Source organism: Poecilia reticulata, chromosome 5, assembly GCF_904066995.2.
Source record: "Poecilia reticulata chromosome 5, P_reticulata-male-v2, whole genome shotgun sequence".
In the NCBI taxonomy this organism is placed as follows: Eukaryota; Metazoa; Chordata; class Actinopteri; order Cyprinodontiformes; family Poeciliidae; genus Poecilia; species Poecilia reticulata.
Genome location: NC_088834.1, coordinates 9474444 through 9491132, shown reverse-complemented (window position 1 = coordinate 9491132; position 16689 = coordinate 9474444). Strand labels below are relative to the sequence as shown.

The window sequence follows — 16689 nt, the reverse complement described above, 5'->3', positions numbered from 1 at the left end:
ACTGGGCAGAGTTGAAATGTCAGTGGACAGAGTTAGTAACAGGAAACCTGGAAAATAACCTGTTATCAATTTTTAAAAAATGGAGCTTAGGTTTACCTTTTAACCAGACAAAACTACACAACAGGCAGAACTACAAAAAGAAGAGTTTAGATCAAAGTATATCATTGGCCGAGACAAGGTCCAGATATAAATCAAGTTGAAATCTGTGGCAAGAGTTAAAGATAAATCTTCACAGATGCACTCCAATAATGTGACCTTGAGCCATTTTGTAAAGAAAAAAAGGGAAAAGAAACTAATGTGCACAGCAGACAGACATGCACCTAAAGACTTTCTGCCATGAATGCAGAAAAAGCTGGATCTACAAAGTATCGATACAGTAAGGTTTTATGAATGCCATACTTTTAAGATTCTTTACTCATTATCAGTCTAGAAAACAAACCAACATCATCTTTTCACAAAGTGGAAAAAAGGTCAAGACGTCTAAATGCTTTTGTAAGCCACTGTACTACACATGGTGTCTTTCATATAAGTTACATTATGTCATTATGGTTGTGGCATGTGCTGTTTAGTTTTATTTTGTTTTTGTCAAATTTTTCTTTTACACCAAGAAATTATTGAAGTTGTTTTACTGTTCTGCAATCAGCTTGCCTCTCCTGCCTGTATCTGGAGTCTTCCAAAACAGTCTTTAACAAGAAAGGCTATCAGACTTGATTAAATCACGCATTCTTTTGAAGAAAATGTACAGAATAAGGTTTGCATTCCTGAACCTACCAGCAGCAAGAGATAAAGAAACTACAGGGCATCTGGGAATATAATTTCAAACATCAGGGCGATGCTGCTTCTACCTCCACCCACCAGATCAACAGATAAACTAATTTACACAAACACATACTCTGCAGATCTAAAAAACAAAAAAAACAAAAAAACAAAACAACCACCTGAGAGTTTTCAGTCAAAAACTGTAAATTAAAAAAATCTCACTTGTGCTGTATTCACTATTTCTCTGGCAGGTCAGACAAACAGAAATCCTCTGAATTTGAACCACAACATGAAGCAAAATGTGAGTGAAAATGAATGTGCAACCGAATATGTTAACATACATATCTTTTTTACAGATATGTGTGAACAGATAGCAGGAGTGAGGTATATGTTGCTGCGGTAAGAACAATAATAAAAAATAAATAAATAAAATTAACTTTTGACAAAAAAATGAATACTTACAAACGTATCCAGCAGCATACCGTACGTGTCCCTGTCTGTAGCTTCAAACTCGGCTCCCTGAATTCATTACATTCCATGAATCACTCACTTAACCATATTTGAATCAGTACAGGAAGACAGGGTGAGAATATATCTCTCTGCTGGCCTTTCTTTCAAAAGACTCTAAAGTATGTATCTTCTTTTTAAGGGCTTTATTCACACAGGTCCTTGAAGAGCCTGATTTGTAGATAACAAATAGGAGTTCTGGTCCTCAAAGTAAAAAAGGAATTCACACTCTGCCAGCACTCTGAAGCTGCCAGAAATATTTAGTTGTTCTTCTCTTACAGAAACAAAGGTTTATTATTTAAATTTCTGTATTTTTAAATGTTTATTTTCATGGTTAATTTTAAAGTAGATATAATGGATTCGTCATGCTGCTTTCTATTTTACTCTGCCAGGATAAACAATCCCTACCTTGATAGAGAAGGCCTTCACTTTTATTAGATAAAGGATCACGAATCAATACCATTGTGCATTTATTCAATTATCGTACACAACACATTACACAAAATCCCACTTCAACTGTTATAGAGGCACTAGTTTTCATAATAGAGCCAGGTAAGGAATTAGATGAAGACATGAAACTGTATGTAAGGCAGAGAGGCAGAATATGCCTTACTGGTTAGCTGACAAAGCATCCCAGACCAACACAAGTGAACCCATTTAAATGCAATCTCACTACAGATGGGGAGCGAACATCATGGGTGCCACAGAGCATATTTTCAATTAATTCACATCAACTGGTGCCTCTAACACACATTGGACAAGTCGAGCTGAAATGCGCCAACCCAGGACATTATGGCGGATTCCAGCCTCAGAGAGGTTTAATAGGAGAGTGAACTCTTCTTAGTGGAAGAGGTTCAAAAAGGATTGCTCAGTGCCTGGTCTTCCAGACGGATACAGTGTTTTTTTGTTTTTTTTTGATAGAAAACTAAAAGGTTATACATTTCTTAAGGTGTATCTGACAAAACTAATGTGTGTTGCCCTTAAGACTCTTGAAGGGTGCTCTAACTTGTAAAAAGTGCTCACATTTGGTTGGTTTCAACTCAATGTTACTATTCTAGGGATGATTGACGATTATATTTAATATGATATTAAATATAAATTCGCATATTTTATGTCAACAGAGATTTCATGTTAAGAGATGCAATTTAATGATTCACAAATTGATCATACTGAGAGCACAATTTAAATAGAACATCTGCAGATGACGTGACAGAGGTTGAACCCAACAAAAATCTATCTTTGGTTTCTGGAATAACTGCTACAGTTGAATCTATACCTCTAAAAATTGTCAACTGAAAAAATAACAATCTTTAATATGTTGGCTGTATGTTAAAGACTGAGAATCCTTGAGATAATAAGCTACCTTTAGCTTTAAGGCACAGCTGACTTCAGCCTTGAAATTTTTCTTTTTCTTTAAATCAGTGTTTTTCAAAAAATTACAGTCAATTTTGGAACAAACCCCTTTTTGGCAATTTTACTATTTAAAGGTGACATTGTGTACATGTATCTTACAAATCACTCCCTCCCCAAATATGCTAAGCAAGAGGAACACTGTGGCTAAAGAGTTTCCTTAGCTAAATCTAGCTAATCCTTGTGTGTGTATGTGTGTGTATGCGTGTGAGTGCGTGTGTGTGCCCCTGTGCGTGCGTGTGTGTGTGTGTGCACAGAGCCTGAACACAAGGAATTTAATGAACATGACAGCATGTACCAGAAAAGTCCACAAAGGTCTTATAAGGGGAAACTATCTCTTTCTCACAGCTTACCAATTGCTCTCTCTTGTGCAAACCTCGTAGTTGTATAGACAAACTCTGAATTATGTTTCTCCAAAGGTTCATATAAATTCTTCGGTGAAGAGCATTGAATTTAGGATAATATCTGCACCATGTGCTAATACGATTCTAAGCCCAGCAATAACATCGAGGTCAATGTGTGATTTGTAAAGAGAAGTAAACAAAAAAATCTCTTTACTGTCAATTGCTGTTAAACCATTAATAAGCACTATTTCTCATTCACTCTGGCTGAGCTGGGTCACAACAGTGGTGGAAAACTAATACTGACCATCACTAGACAAGGCATAAAAATGAACACAATGTGTTCAATTATCAATTATTCACTACTTTGTATTGCAGTACACAGAGTGTGCAATTAAGTTTGTTTTAACATGATAAAATGTGAAACGTTTCAAGTAATATGAATATTTTTTCAAGGTGCTACGATCAAACTTATGAAAAAGTCATTGTTTGTGCTGACTCAGTTCTGATGCTTTCTCGACTTGATCTCTGACTCAGCAGCACAACAAGCATGGAAAATGCCAATGATTTAGAGAGGAAAATAAAATTTGGCATGACTTGTCCCATTTTCTTCCTGGCTGTCCTTTTAGATTTGTTATAATATCTAAGGTCACTTTACTAAGTAGGTGCCCTTCATTTTGTTCATTAATTTGGCAAGAGAAAGCTAAATTATTCATGTGCTACAACATATTGTGTTCCAGAAGGTGGAATGATGGGACACATGGTCCTCAATCAAGGACAAACATTAAAAAGTGCATAGGAAAACTCAACTTTGACCCTGACATTCACACTTACTACAGTCTTCCGGTCCTCTTTTTTTTTTGTATATTTCCCTCCTGGGAATGTTCAGTGCCTTAGAGATCCATCCCCTAACATATACTTTTCAATAACATTTTCTCTGATTTTCTTGGAGGTTTCTTCTGTCTTCATGTTGTAATAGTAGCTAGCAGTACTGATTACTTGCAGACACCCATGTCTTTGTACTGCAATTACTTAAGACACACTTACTGCAATTAGGTTATGTCTATTTCACTAATTGTGAAGCTACTAGCACAAATTGGCTAGATTTCTATATCACTTTAAAAAAGCCAAAGTCACAAAATCCAAATTTTGTTTATCATCACTGATGTGTAAAAACAGCAAAAATGGTAAAATATACAAGGAGGTGAATATTTCCTATGGACACTGTACAACAAGCATTCTAGAGCTCCCTTCTATGCATTTCATGCACATATGGACACATGCATAGTTTTATTGCTCTATTACTGTGGACTTAAGTGTGTGCACAAGACAAGTTTTGTCATGGCTGGCGAACCGATTACATGAACTCCTCAATAGGTTAGATGAAAAATTGTGAGATGTGAAGCTGTTCTCCCTATAGTTTTTCTCAACTGAAGAAAAAGTTTAATAAAGACAAAACGTTGACCTAGAAGCAAATGCACACAAACATAGCATGGACACAGAACATGTGTTCTCACAGTCACATATAACCACACACACACAGGCACACACAGAGTAGGGCAGTAAATATTGCTGGGAGGAAATGGAGGCAGCTGTGTTTTTATGGTTTCATTTGGTCTGTTATATTTATCTGACCCTCCAATGTCCCCTCTCTTACACACACATTGATTATTCCATCTCCATTTTGATAGAAGGTGTGACATTAAGGTCAAAAGGGATGCTCGCTGTTTTCCTTTCGAACCAAAACAAATGTAAATGGTAAAAAAAAGTTCACAAACATTCACATTACACCTGAGAGCTGGTCAGCACTGCCCTTTCCCTGCTCTTCTGGCTGCTAAGCAACCACGAGGCACATTGAAATCACATGATTTAGAAAAACTCAATAGTGCACAATGGTTAAACTACTTCCAGCTGTGTCACATATGTGGAGTTGGGAAACCTGAAACCTCACAAAATATCTCCCTGCAATATTTCAAAGTGATGCAAACAGACAGCTCAGACCCTATGAATGTAACACGGTGACAGAATGAAACATCTACTAGGAAAATATCACAATTCACAAAACATGAGACAGTCAGAGAGCTCAACTTCTTTCCACTGCATGAATTGCTGTAAAAGTTGAATTAATATATGTTGATTGCATTTTTTGTCGCCTGCCAAAAGCGCCAAACCAGCCAGGCTAAATTTATCTTCCTGAAAGCACTTATCAGACATGTTTAAGTGCTACTGTCCACACTTCCCAGATATTTTAATGTGATGGAAGAAGTTTCACCTTCAACTCAGTCAAGGCCGTCTGTGTTCGGAATTTCACACAACACTGACAATTGCCTTGAGGGCAGCAGTAGTAGTTGTTTGTTGCTGGACACATAAAAAAAGATCTGACCTTTAACACTGCAGCCATGCCAAGAATGAGTTAGATTCAGAAAATCTTGATAAAATGCCAAAGAGCAAAGTAGAACACTGAATCTGAACTTTTTCTCATCGGTATTTATACATATTTTTGTGATTGTCTGGTAGAGATAAAATAGTAACCAAATCTTCAAAGTTGCCCTTGGAAAGGTCATACACCTACAAGGTATAAAGTAAAGAAATGTTATTTCTGTAATTCTTATACTATACAAAAAAAAAATAAAATAAAATCCACCCAAATCTCAGTTTACTGATAGGCATCAGGTAAACCTGTCATCTCCAGGTCAGACAGACATGTCAACACATCAAAAAAGAAGAGAAAAAAAGACCTCAGTTAGCCTCCAAGCTTCTTTTCTCTCTTCACTCCACTATCAGGTCCTCCGGGGGGGGGGAACCCATGAAATGATTCCTGACACTACGGATCAGAGAGCAGTACCAGCTGAGACGTCTGATATCAACACTTTTCTGCCTGACTGTGAACATGTAACGTAGGAGGATTTCCACTGATTTCCGCTGACAGGAGCTCTAACTGTGTCTTGTCTGCACACTAATGCTGGCCCACAATAAAAGTTCACCTACTGAAAACGCTGTGACATGGTAAACTGATAGCTCTCCATTCTTAGATACTGAGTTGAACTAGACTGACATCACTACACTGTAGGACTGTATAAATTGCACATTTATTGCTACCGTAATGACTGTACGCAATATGCGAGTTGTGAGGAACTGCTTGGACTTCAATAAATCTTAGCTAATCGTTTAGGTGCCATGCATTCAGATTCTGACTGCCACTGATATACTTCTGGACCCTTGTTGCAGATTTTTTTTAGAAGGTAAAGAGATGGAGCTGGAAAATGTATTAAGAATGAGTAATAATGTTCCAGATAAGGGTCGGGACATTTTACATGCAGTGGAAAATCTCTTGTGGCCTTCATTTAGAATAAATCTAGATTACTTGACCCTGCAGGTTGAAGCTATGGGCTATATAAGTTAGGCCAAAACCAAAGTAGACTTCTGGTGTTCTGGTCATGTAGTCACTGCTTTTCATCAGGTAGTTATTCTGACAGGAAAAGCTTTTTGAGATTGGAGGTGTTTTAAGACCACAGAAGTGTACTTTGGTCTTTCAATTAAGTGGAAAGAATAATATGGGGATCTTTCTAAAAATGACAAAAAAAATCGTCTCTGAAAATTCAGTTTTCTGATGGATAAGGCCCTACTCAAAAATGTGTTGCAGTTATTTCAGAGTACTCTTGTCTCTTCTCAGTATGCTTCAAAGTGAAAGAAGTGGCAAAGCAAAAAAAGAAGCAGAGTCAAAGACTTTTTTTACGTTTTTCTCTGCGAATGAAAAATATGTTACCTTCAAGGATGACTTCTTTGCCAGTTTTTTTTAGCGCCTGCACAGCCTCGTCGTGCGTGGCCTCTCGTAAGTCAAAACCATTGACAGACAATATGGCATCCCCGACGTAAAGCGCCTCTGTCTGGTCAGCTGCAAGGCCTTTAAAAATTTTTGAAATGAGGATGGGCATTTTGTTTTCCTTTCCACCTGTGTGAGAGAAGAGAGAACATATTGTTACTTCATTTTGAAAATAATCCAGGAATACTTCGAGTAACTGCACATTAACTTTGGCACAGTGCAACTAATAAAAACTTGAACAGAACCCTTTCATATTACGCGATTAAAAGTGAAGGTGACAAAATGTCAGAGGGCTTAGTTGTTAAGTCACAAAACAAGGATCATGAGTGCCAAGTTAGAAGCTGAAATTCTAAATTAAGCCCCATCCCACAACCACTATTACTCTGACTGCTGTCCTCCTCATATTTAAGCCTCTAAATTAAGGGTATGTACGTGAACTGCGGTTAAAAGCACACAAAGACAGACATTTAGAAGCAATTACTCCCAATGTACTAATCTCAGCAGCTTCCTATCGCACCCTCTCCCTCTTTTTCTCTCTTTGTCGTTAAGCGAAGGTCAGGTAGTACGTCAGTGCATCTACTTGTTGCTGTGGGCTGCCACTCTTCACGAGAAATGTCACTATTAATGTGAGATGGCAGTCCAGCCTTCCAGCTAGTAAAAAATAATCTAAAAAGGAGATTAGATTCCATACATTTTTTAATACATCTTGAAGAGGTTGTGTCTTCAGGGTTATTCCTTTCAATTTATTCCATAGACTGCAGTGCAAAAGTTTTAAATCATCCCTTCTGTCTATAGATTTTGCTTCAACAAAGAAAATCTTTCTTTTTTTTTTTTTGATGGAATCATAAATTCTGATACAAAAAAAAATACTAAATGATCATGTTCAGCCATTGAGTCATGACATTAAACACTTGGGTTTTTCAACAAAACAATGTTTCAAACAACACCACTAAATCTGCCTCTGGAAGTCTCAAGGAAGGAGGGAAGGAATCTCAAGGAAGTCCAAATAATGCTTTGACGTAGTCAAAGTCCAGACCTTAATCCAACCTTAAACGGCTTATTCAAACACCTTTAGTGTTGATGAAAAAAAACAAATCTGACACATGCTCTACTGCAGTTACTGCCACCAACAGTGGCACAACCAGTTATCAGGGCCACGAGGCAATTACTTTTATCACCTCGGGCAAAGTTGGTTTGGATCACTTTTCTTTTTTAAAAGTAACCTAATGTTTTCAAAACTGCTTTTTATATTTATGTTTTACATTGACTGATAATTACAACATAATTGACTATCTTAAACTTGAAGTTGTGAAAAGAAGCTAAAACAGAGCGAAATTGCAGAGGGCAAATACTCATAGCACTGTAAATCTTAATAGGCCACCAGCCAAATCTCTTTACGTTTTCTTAATTTTTCTTTTTTTCATCCTAGTACCTGACCCTTTTTTATTGCTTTGTTCAACCACAATACTCAGAGGAATGAAGCTGAAGCTGATGTAGATGAGTGGGCAGTTAACAGCTGGGGAGGGCACAGCTCCTTCACACAAGCTCAAATCCACAATGAATCAGAATCGAAATCAAAAGAGAAAATTCATTTTAAAATTAAATATTGCAATACATAAAAACCTTGACGCACATCAACAGAATAGGCTGCACTAAATTTATTGTATTTACTTATTTTTTTTTACTGGATTAAAGCATGAAGCCGTGCCACAAAAACAGGGAGGCAGAAAAAATAACCTGTGGACACCAGGACTTGATAGACAGGTTAAGATAATATCAGAACTAAAAAAGACCAACACTCATATCTACAGCTAGATTACGACTAGAGACACATACTGATGCATAGCATAGAACTGTTGTAGGGAACTGGGGCGAACAAAGAAGACTTGCAAGTATGCATCCACATCCCCCCCCCCCCCAGAACAGTTCTTCCCTTTGACTGCCTCACCCCAACAGTAAAAGTATGAAACAATACTGTTGGACCAGATGGTCCATGTTTAAAAGAAGCACTTCACAGCTGCAGTGTGGGAACATTTTGGGCTAGTGCCAAATGAGAGGGGAGAGTTACACAGACCTAAGCCAACTAAAAATAAAGATTAAAAAACCCTGCTTTCTTATTCTGCTTAAAAGATAGTTCATTGCTTGAAAGTGACTGTATCATCGTACCACTTGAAAACTGAAATCACAGCAACAAAACAGGCTGAAATTCACAAAAAAACAACTGAAAATACAGTAAGGAAAACGTCTCGCTAGAATGTTTAAATTTTAAATACAACTCAAAGGTAATTTAACAGATTAAACCCACAACAGTAGCACGTACTTCCATAATGACAATGGAAATGTTACATGCAAGGCTTTAAAATTTAAATTGCCTGGCACCCACATTTCTGACCTTTCACCCCAATCAAAGCTGTCTCGGCCAAATGAAATATTAAAATTTTAACACGTTCCTTTCATAAGAAGCTTCACTTACCTCGGAATTACCTTTGACTCTTTTTGCACCACATATATTTTCTAAATTACAAAGCCCCATAATCTCCTATCGTTACATGGAAACATTTGAGAATCAGAGGACCACTGCACAAAACTGTAAGTATATAAGGAATTTAAAGCTTTTAATACTAATATTATTTAATACTAGCATTAGTCTAGCATGAGCATTGGTTTAATGGAATTTTCTTTCATTGCTCTCATTGTCTTCTGTGAATAAACGTGCTTATGTGATGCACAGTTTGTAAATATTACCTACTAGCAAAATGCCACCCAGACATATTTTGATAATCCCTCATATTTTGTATTAGTCAACTGGTCAGATAGGAACAACACTCAACTGGAAAGAGTGTGCTGCAAAATCTGAAGAAAACAAATTACGTTTAAATGAACTGTGCATGAATTTTGAAAATTTTTATGATGTATCTATCTTTTTAATATATTTAACTATGAAAATAAGCAGGCATAGTTTTGATTTGTTTTTTTCTGGTTCAGAATGGAAGTAACCTTACATAAAATGGCATCGTATAAGTGCAAAAAGAGGGTACAGATAGACAAACTAGCACAGAAACAGCAGGTGAACTTTCACAGTTATTAAAGCTGACATGACTTCGGTTCATCTCATGCCACTAGAGTGTTAATCACAGCACTTTGCCAATTGCACTTCTCCTTTTTTCTGGACAAGTAGGAAAACGGAGTCTTGCTCCTTTGAGTCAGCAAGAAGATAACAGTGTCAGTGGTATCAGAGTGACCAGACATTGCCATTCGTGTCAAAATAATTTTACAACAGCTTTAAAATGAAGGTGTTGTCAAATGTATCTACCTTAGCTTTATCTACAGTAGCTAAGGTAGATAAAGGTGAAAGGCAGCATGAGGTAAAGTGTAAAGTATTCTCAAAAATTTTACTTTGTTTTGGTCAAAAGATTTAGATTTTCAAAAGGAAAAAACTCCCACACTAACCTTGCTCCAGTTGAAAAAGTAATTGCCTCTAAATGTAATAACAGGTAGTGCCACCCTTTGGCAGCAAATAGTTTTGTGACATCCTTGATAAGTTGTCAGTGTGCTTTTGGAGAAAATTTGTAAGGCTGACCCGTCCTGGAAAGGTTCAACAGCTTTACATTATATTTTCAGCATTTTATCCAAAGGCTCTTCCTGCTCTTTGCTGTAGTCCTAAAACCTTAAAATTGGCAGTGCACGCCTTCAAGCGTATGAAAATCCATTAATATATTTGACATTAGTCCATGAATTAAATCAGGCTCTGATGAGTAATATGTCCATGCCCACTTCATGTGTATGTGGCTACTGATTTAACTCAGCTGTACCGAACAAAATGTTGGTAATCAGTTAATAGTTTCGATTTAAAACGAGGGTCAATTACTTTTGTTGTATATGGTCAGGTTTGATAACCTTTTTCTATTATTCAATTTTGTTTGACTATGTGAAACATACAAGTGTGCCAAAAGAAATCTGTGATAAATCTTCTGTTTTAATGGCACTGCTTACACTTGAACCTTTCCCTAGCTTTGTCCTCCATTTGTATCCTCTTGTCATGCACTTTGATGTTTTTCTCTAGTCTTAAATATAATTTACTGACATGACTGGTGAATAAACAGCTTTGACATATTTCAGTGAAAATAACCATTATTATGAGCACCTCATTTATCCACTTTGCATTTTATTGCTTTCCTTTCTACAACTTTTCATATCAAATACTTGAGCGCCTTCTGGCTGGCGACCTGTCAGTCAGCTGACAGGTGGGTGGCAGTTGTGGAGATAAGGTGGAGCTACTGGAGCTACTCATGACAGGTAATTGAACTGTACTGACATGCACAGTACTGACATGGGCCTAATTAGGTAATTTTGTGCTAACAGCGCGCTTGTTGGGAGAGTTTTCCTGTCACAACTGTTGCATAGTCAGCACTTTCAACTTTATTGGACAAGTTTCTTACAGCGCAAATGAAAAGCAAAGCAAACATCAAACAATGGGTGTAAGACAATACATCCAAATATTATGAAGCAGCTATTGTTTTCTTCAAGGTCACTAAAACAATGACTAGGATAGTTTTTTTGTTTTTTTTTCCATGATGTTTACGACTTTAGCTTAGTTTTTATGTTCTGTTGCATCTTGTTTTGGGAAACCCCTCATCCTGAACATGAGAAGCTTACAACAACAGAAAAAAATCCCTTAAAAGGTCAGCAGAAACATTTTTCTCACTAAGAAAAGTGGTCTGATCCAGAGACCAGAAGTCTAGCTTCCCAGCCTCCCCACTTAAATTTAGACATGCAAGTAAAGGTTGCCTCAGTTCTCTTCTGCAAACTGGGGTGGGCTCCCTAAAATTAACACCAGTGGAGTTCTCCACTCCCAGCCACATAGCTTTCATCTTAGGCCAATGACAACTGACTGCTGCGGACCGCTCCACTCAGCTGTTCACAATGTGGTGTCAGCTAACCCACAACAACTTCTGCCCTCTTTCATTTGCATTTCCCTGCTTCAGTCTGACACCTTTCCTGACGCTTTTCTTCCTTCCGTTCTTTCTCATTTCACTTCTTTAGCTTATTCTATGCCCCATCTAATCTGCAGCAGGCTCTTTGCGCAACTTTGCTGCACGTTTTTATTTTTCTTCTTCTTCTTCTTCTTTGCGTTGGAGCAGCCAGCATCACAACAATGTCAAGCCACCAGGCTGCCAGCTCTGACTTCATCTTAATAACATGCTGTCTCATTTTCATAACCACCCATTTCTGAAAAGACGGACATTGCATTTATGTCATTAGGGCCCAGCTTTGTTCCGTTGTTGCTGACAAAAGTAGAGAGGAATAAATGAGCATTTTCACAACGATGAACTATTTCTGCAGCATGACAATAGCGCAAGTTTGCAGCATTCCATCAAGCGGACCCTGTGCATCAGCCGACACTCAGCAGTCAAATGATTACCTGGGAGCATAACGTTTGCGAGAGGAGGAATCAGTAGCTTTCTCCAAAGCAAGTTCAAACACATACTGCGTACAGTTTAGATAAAAGTAAAACATTTCTTATCGCACATTTACTGCATTGTTAGACTACTGCACACACATCTACTTAAAGTTTCCTGGCACAAACAAATCACTGACAAAGACACTGAATATATGAACCTGTTATTTAGCGCAAAATAACAGCACAAAGTTGCAACAAAACACATCTATTAAACTTCTGGTCCTTTTGGGGGGTTTTTTTTGAGAGTGTTACAATTATAAGATGCTAACTTCCAGGAAATACAATTCAAATTAGGTCTGTCACAATAAGTGACAATAAGTGGGACAATTTATTGCTGAACAATAAATTGTCCCATAAGTTATTGTGATAAACAATAACATTGTTGCTTAGAGACCATTTTCAAGTAATACAATGTTAATGGCATAATAATGCAAGAACAGATGAACAGAGATCAATAAACTTCAAAAACTAATGATTATTTAACACTGGAACTGGAAGACTTTTTAAATATCCCAAATAAATGGAAAATTGATGAGCTTGTTTTAATTTATCATGCTATTAATTGATTTATTTAGTCTATTATTTGATCATTTACATTGTCTTCCAAAGTTCACTCCTTCATTCTTCTTCTCATCTTGTGTCAAAGATAATGCAGATTGAAGAAAAAGGATGTTTAAAAGGTTTTTATTGGCAGCACAGCACTACAAGAGTCAAAAATGCTAGCTTGACTTGCAAGATATAGAGAGGTCAGTCTTACCTGACAGAAAAGTTAAAGATGCAACATTGATGTAACCGTGATGTGCATCAGTAGTCTGTGCAGCTGCTTCTGTCTTTTTGTTCATTTAAAGGAAACAATAATCTGCAAAAGGCCAAGAATGGTTGTCTGTTTTTTGTGGAGATAGCTGTTTATGTCATATTGTTAACCAGAACTTAAAAAGGTGACACGTGTATATGTGACTGCTTTAACAATTTTCTACACAGTAAAGTGGTGCAAATGGGAAGAAAAGGGAAATCACTGTGTTCAGTTTACAAAAAATGAGAAAGCCACAAGACTTTATAGGTGTCCTTTGTTGCATCTGCTTAAGGGAAATGATTTCCATTTTTAGCATTTACAGTTAAACAAGTGAAGGCTTTCAAAACATCAATGGCAAAAATAAAGGTGTATTTTCATAAGTTTTTGCACTGGTTAAAAGAGCATCATATCTCCAGCATCCATTTTATGGGAGGGGCCAAAATCTGGAATGCTGCTGCCAACGTTCTGTTATCTCTTGTTTTTCCTTTCGACAGAAGATTCACTTGGACCAGAGATTCTGTGCTTGAGTTTTTTTTTTTTTTTTAACAAAGCTCCCAAAGAAGCTACTTCACCCAATAAATAAACATATTCTCTAACGTTAAATGATATTTAATAGTGTTTTTTTAAGAAGAAACTTGTAGCAGTGCCCCTATTGAAAAAGTGTATCTCACCAGCACACTCATATAAAGAACATTTTGTTTGAAAACGTTCATCCTCTCCTTTGCAAGTATAAAATTCTAACATTCAGAATACTTTTTTTTTTTTTTTGCAAAAGCGACAAAAATATTATTTTAATTTTCTTAAACGTATTCAAAAACATAATTTTCCAAGTGCCATGACTGAGTTTGAAAGCAGGAAAATGTGAAATAACTTGTGAGTCCCTTGCAATACACGTTCAGAATGAAGTCACATAATTGATTACTTGTTTTGTTTACTTATTAGTGTATACTTCGCAGGGAACCACGGCTGCCCAGGAATAGCAATAATCTTTGAACACTTAAGAGGGCTTGTAGCTGCCTGTTTTTATAGTTCAAATTAAATACCTAAATGTGCATAAATCAATTTTAGATTAGAATAAATTCAACGTTTTACGAATCACAGACAGAAAAGCAGGGGGAACACTGCTCAAGTATTTGAAAAAAAGAGTTCAATCAACTCATTCTGAAAATCAAGTCATTCTGAAAAAATGGACAAAGAAATATGCTTATAAAAAAAAGAATGACGCTGAGGGTGTGTTTATATTTCAAAGCTGATATCAGCAGCTGATCCAACCTGCACAACACTGCATTTGTTTTACCTCAAAGACTAAGTAATTGGAAAATTAGGGTAAACATGTATCCTCAGATTGTATGGGTTGTGGATCCCTGATCCAGCCAGACGGTACAGGACCTGCTCCCATGTGACTCTGGGACACTGAAATGGTTCCTCTGTCTAGGCGATTCACGGCTTAAGAAAAATCACTGCTGTCATATTTCTCCGCACACGAATACTTGCAAATATAGCTTAACTTGTAATGCAAAAGTGTAGCTGTGCTCGAAAACTCCTAAAAGTGTGACTTGTGTATGTCTTTAGGAGTTAAGGTGAGTTTGAAGGCTGGCTGCTGTGTTCTTCGTGCTCTTCGTCGTTACTGTGAATGCTCTCAAACTCCAAGTCAAACTTACTGACAGTAATTCACCGCCTATTACGAAGTCTTCTCTTAAAATCACCCTACCTTTGATACTAATTCCAAGTCCTCCCACATCTTGTTTGGTCACTCGCACGGTGCGCTTCACGTTGGTGATGGTTTCCGGGACCGGGGACGAGCTGAGGTTCGGAGGGTCTCCGTTGACAGCACCTGCGGGACTCGGGTTGGGCTTCGCGGGCTCCTCGGCTCCCTCACCGGGGTTTAACGTGAGAGTGTCCTCGGTAAGCGTGGCCAGCACACGGATCCAGCGGTCCACGGTCAATCGAAGTTCCAGCAGTCCCGTTTTCTGCGCCTTCATCGCGGCAGCCATGTTCAACGCATTCCTGGAATAACTCTAGACGGGCTGGCAGTCCTGTAAAGAGGGGGTGGAGGGCTGGGGGTAGGGGGCATGTAGACACGCACACACTGCCGTAAAGAAACACTGATTTCACCTCCTCCTTCTCTATTAGTAAGGAGTTATCTCACACTGCTGCAATTGCAAAAAGAGTTAACAAAGTTCGGAGACCTGTTTGGTTTGTTACCCTCAATTAAATGTGAATCCATTCTGTCGTTAATTTATTTGATATATTTAGCCCCCCCCCCTTTTTTTTTTTTTTTTTTTTTTTTTACAGTTTTATTTAAATGTGTGCCATTTGCGCGCAAACGTGTTGGATTCACATAAAGAGTTATTGGCTTATGGCTCACTACCCAGCCATAAGCTGGATGCAGTCTAGAGAGCGCCACAAGTCTTTGAAAAAGTCAATTGCGTAAATTTATTGCCAATTTGCATGTGCGCCCCACTGTGATGCCTAAACTGTAAGCAACTTTGGTTTACAGCTGCATTGTAAACCAACTGTAATTGTCGTTTTACAGTGCAGCTGGCTACTCGTGCTGAAGGCAATTTTTGATTTGAAGGTTTTAATTCAGAGCTTTGTTTGTGTTTTATCATCACTAGTTTGAAAATCAAATGACATCAACTGATCGAACGCTCATATCATGAAAAATAACCAAGAATAATGAAAGCATACGAGTGAACAGTTGTGTTTAATGTGAATCAAGTGCTGCATAAATATATATATATATATATATATATATATATTGGTTGTTTTAGCCGTTTGCATTAGTCATTTTTAATGCTTCCATACTCAGTGACATTGAGCCAACCAATGCTCTTGTATTGGTGTTTTGTGAGTAAGAAGCAGAAACGTTGGTGAGCAGTTGTTGAGTGAAAGGTTGTTTGAACTGTGAAGTATAAAGGATTTGGTCACAATCAACAAAATGAATGGAATCCATGTGGCCAACAGGTTTTCTGAACAGCAGTAAACAACAGTCAAGAGTCTATGGTGATTGGTTAAAAAAGGCATGCCTATGGAAAACATTTATCACTGAAAATTCCTTAGAAGTTGAAAAACTGTCACAAACAAAGGTTTGTTTTGTGATTAGTTATCTTGAAAACAATATGTAATAAACAATAAAAAAATAGGATTCATTTAGATGCTAAAACTCAGTCCTTAATAAGCCATTAAGTCAATTTGTCTAGGTTCTACAGTCCTACTTCACACTGATAAGTCTTGCAACATTACAGTGATTCAGCAGAGGCCCACTTAATTGTGCACATTTGAAAACAAACATGAGTCACTGATACAAACTGATGAAGCGGCCCACCGTTTCAATACTCTTTTGCATCTGCAAGTGATCTCCTAGCTCTTCAGCTGAGTTTGTGTACATGTGTGGCAGCCTGAGTTGCATCTGCTTCACAGCAGGTGAAACAGCAACGAGTTCCAGTAACTAATATTAGAACGAACACTTCTGGGTGGGCCGGTTTGAAGTCAATTGCTCACTAAAAGAAAGCAAGTTTGTCTCACTCACTTGCTTTAAACATTTGCAGATGGTTTACAGGAGCCCATCTGTTAGAATGATACCTTCACAATC

General features: G+C 37.5%; 1 protein-coding gene across 1 annotated transcript in view; it reads right to left on the bottom strand.

Moving 5' to 3' along the window:
• The window catches only part of snta1 (syntrophin, alpha 1), a 34408-nt gene extending 19097 nt beyond the window's left edge, over window positions 1-15311 (bottom strand). Inside the window, exons 1-2 of the mRNA XM_081606985.1 lie at window positions 14806-15311; window positions 6784-6969 (exon numbers count right to left, since the gene is read on the bottom strand). Coding sequence (XP_081463111.1) covers window positions 6784-6969; window positions 14806-15088 — 469 coding nt within the window. The 5' untranslated portion in view covers window positions 15089-15311. The remainder of the gene's footprint in view (window positions 1-6783; window positions 6970-14805) is intronic.
• Window positions 15312-16689: the final 1378 nt, after the last annotated feature.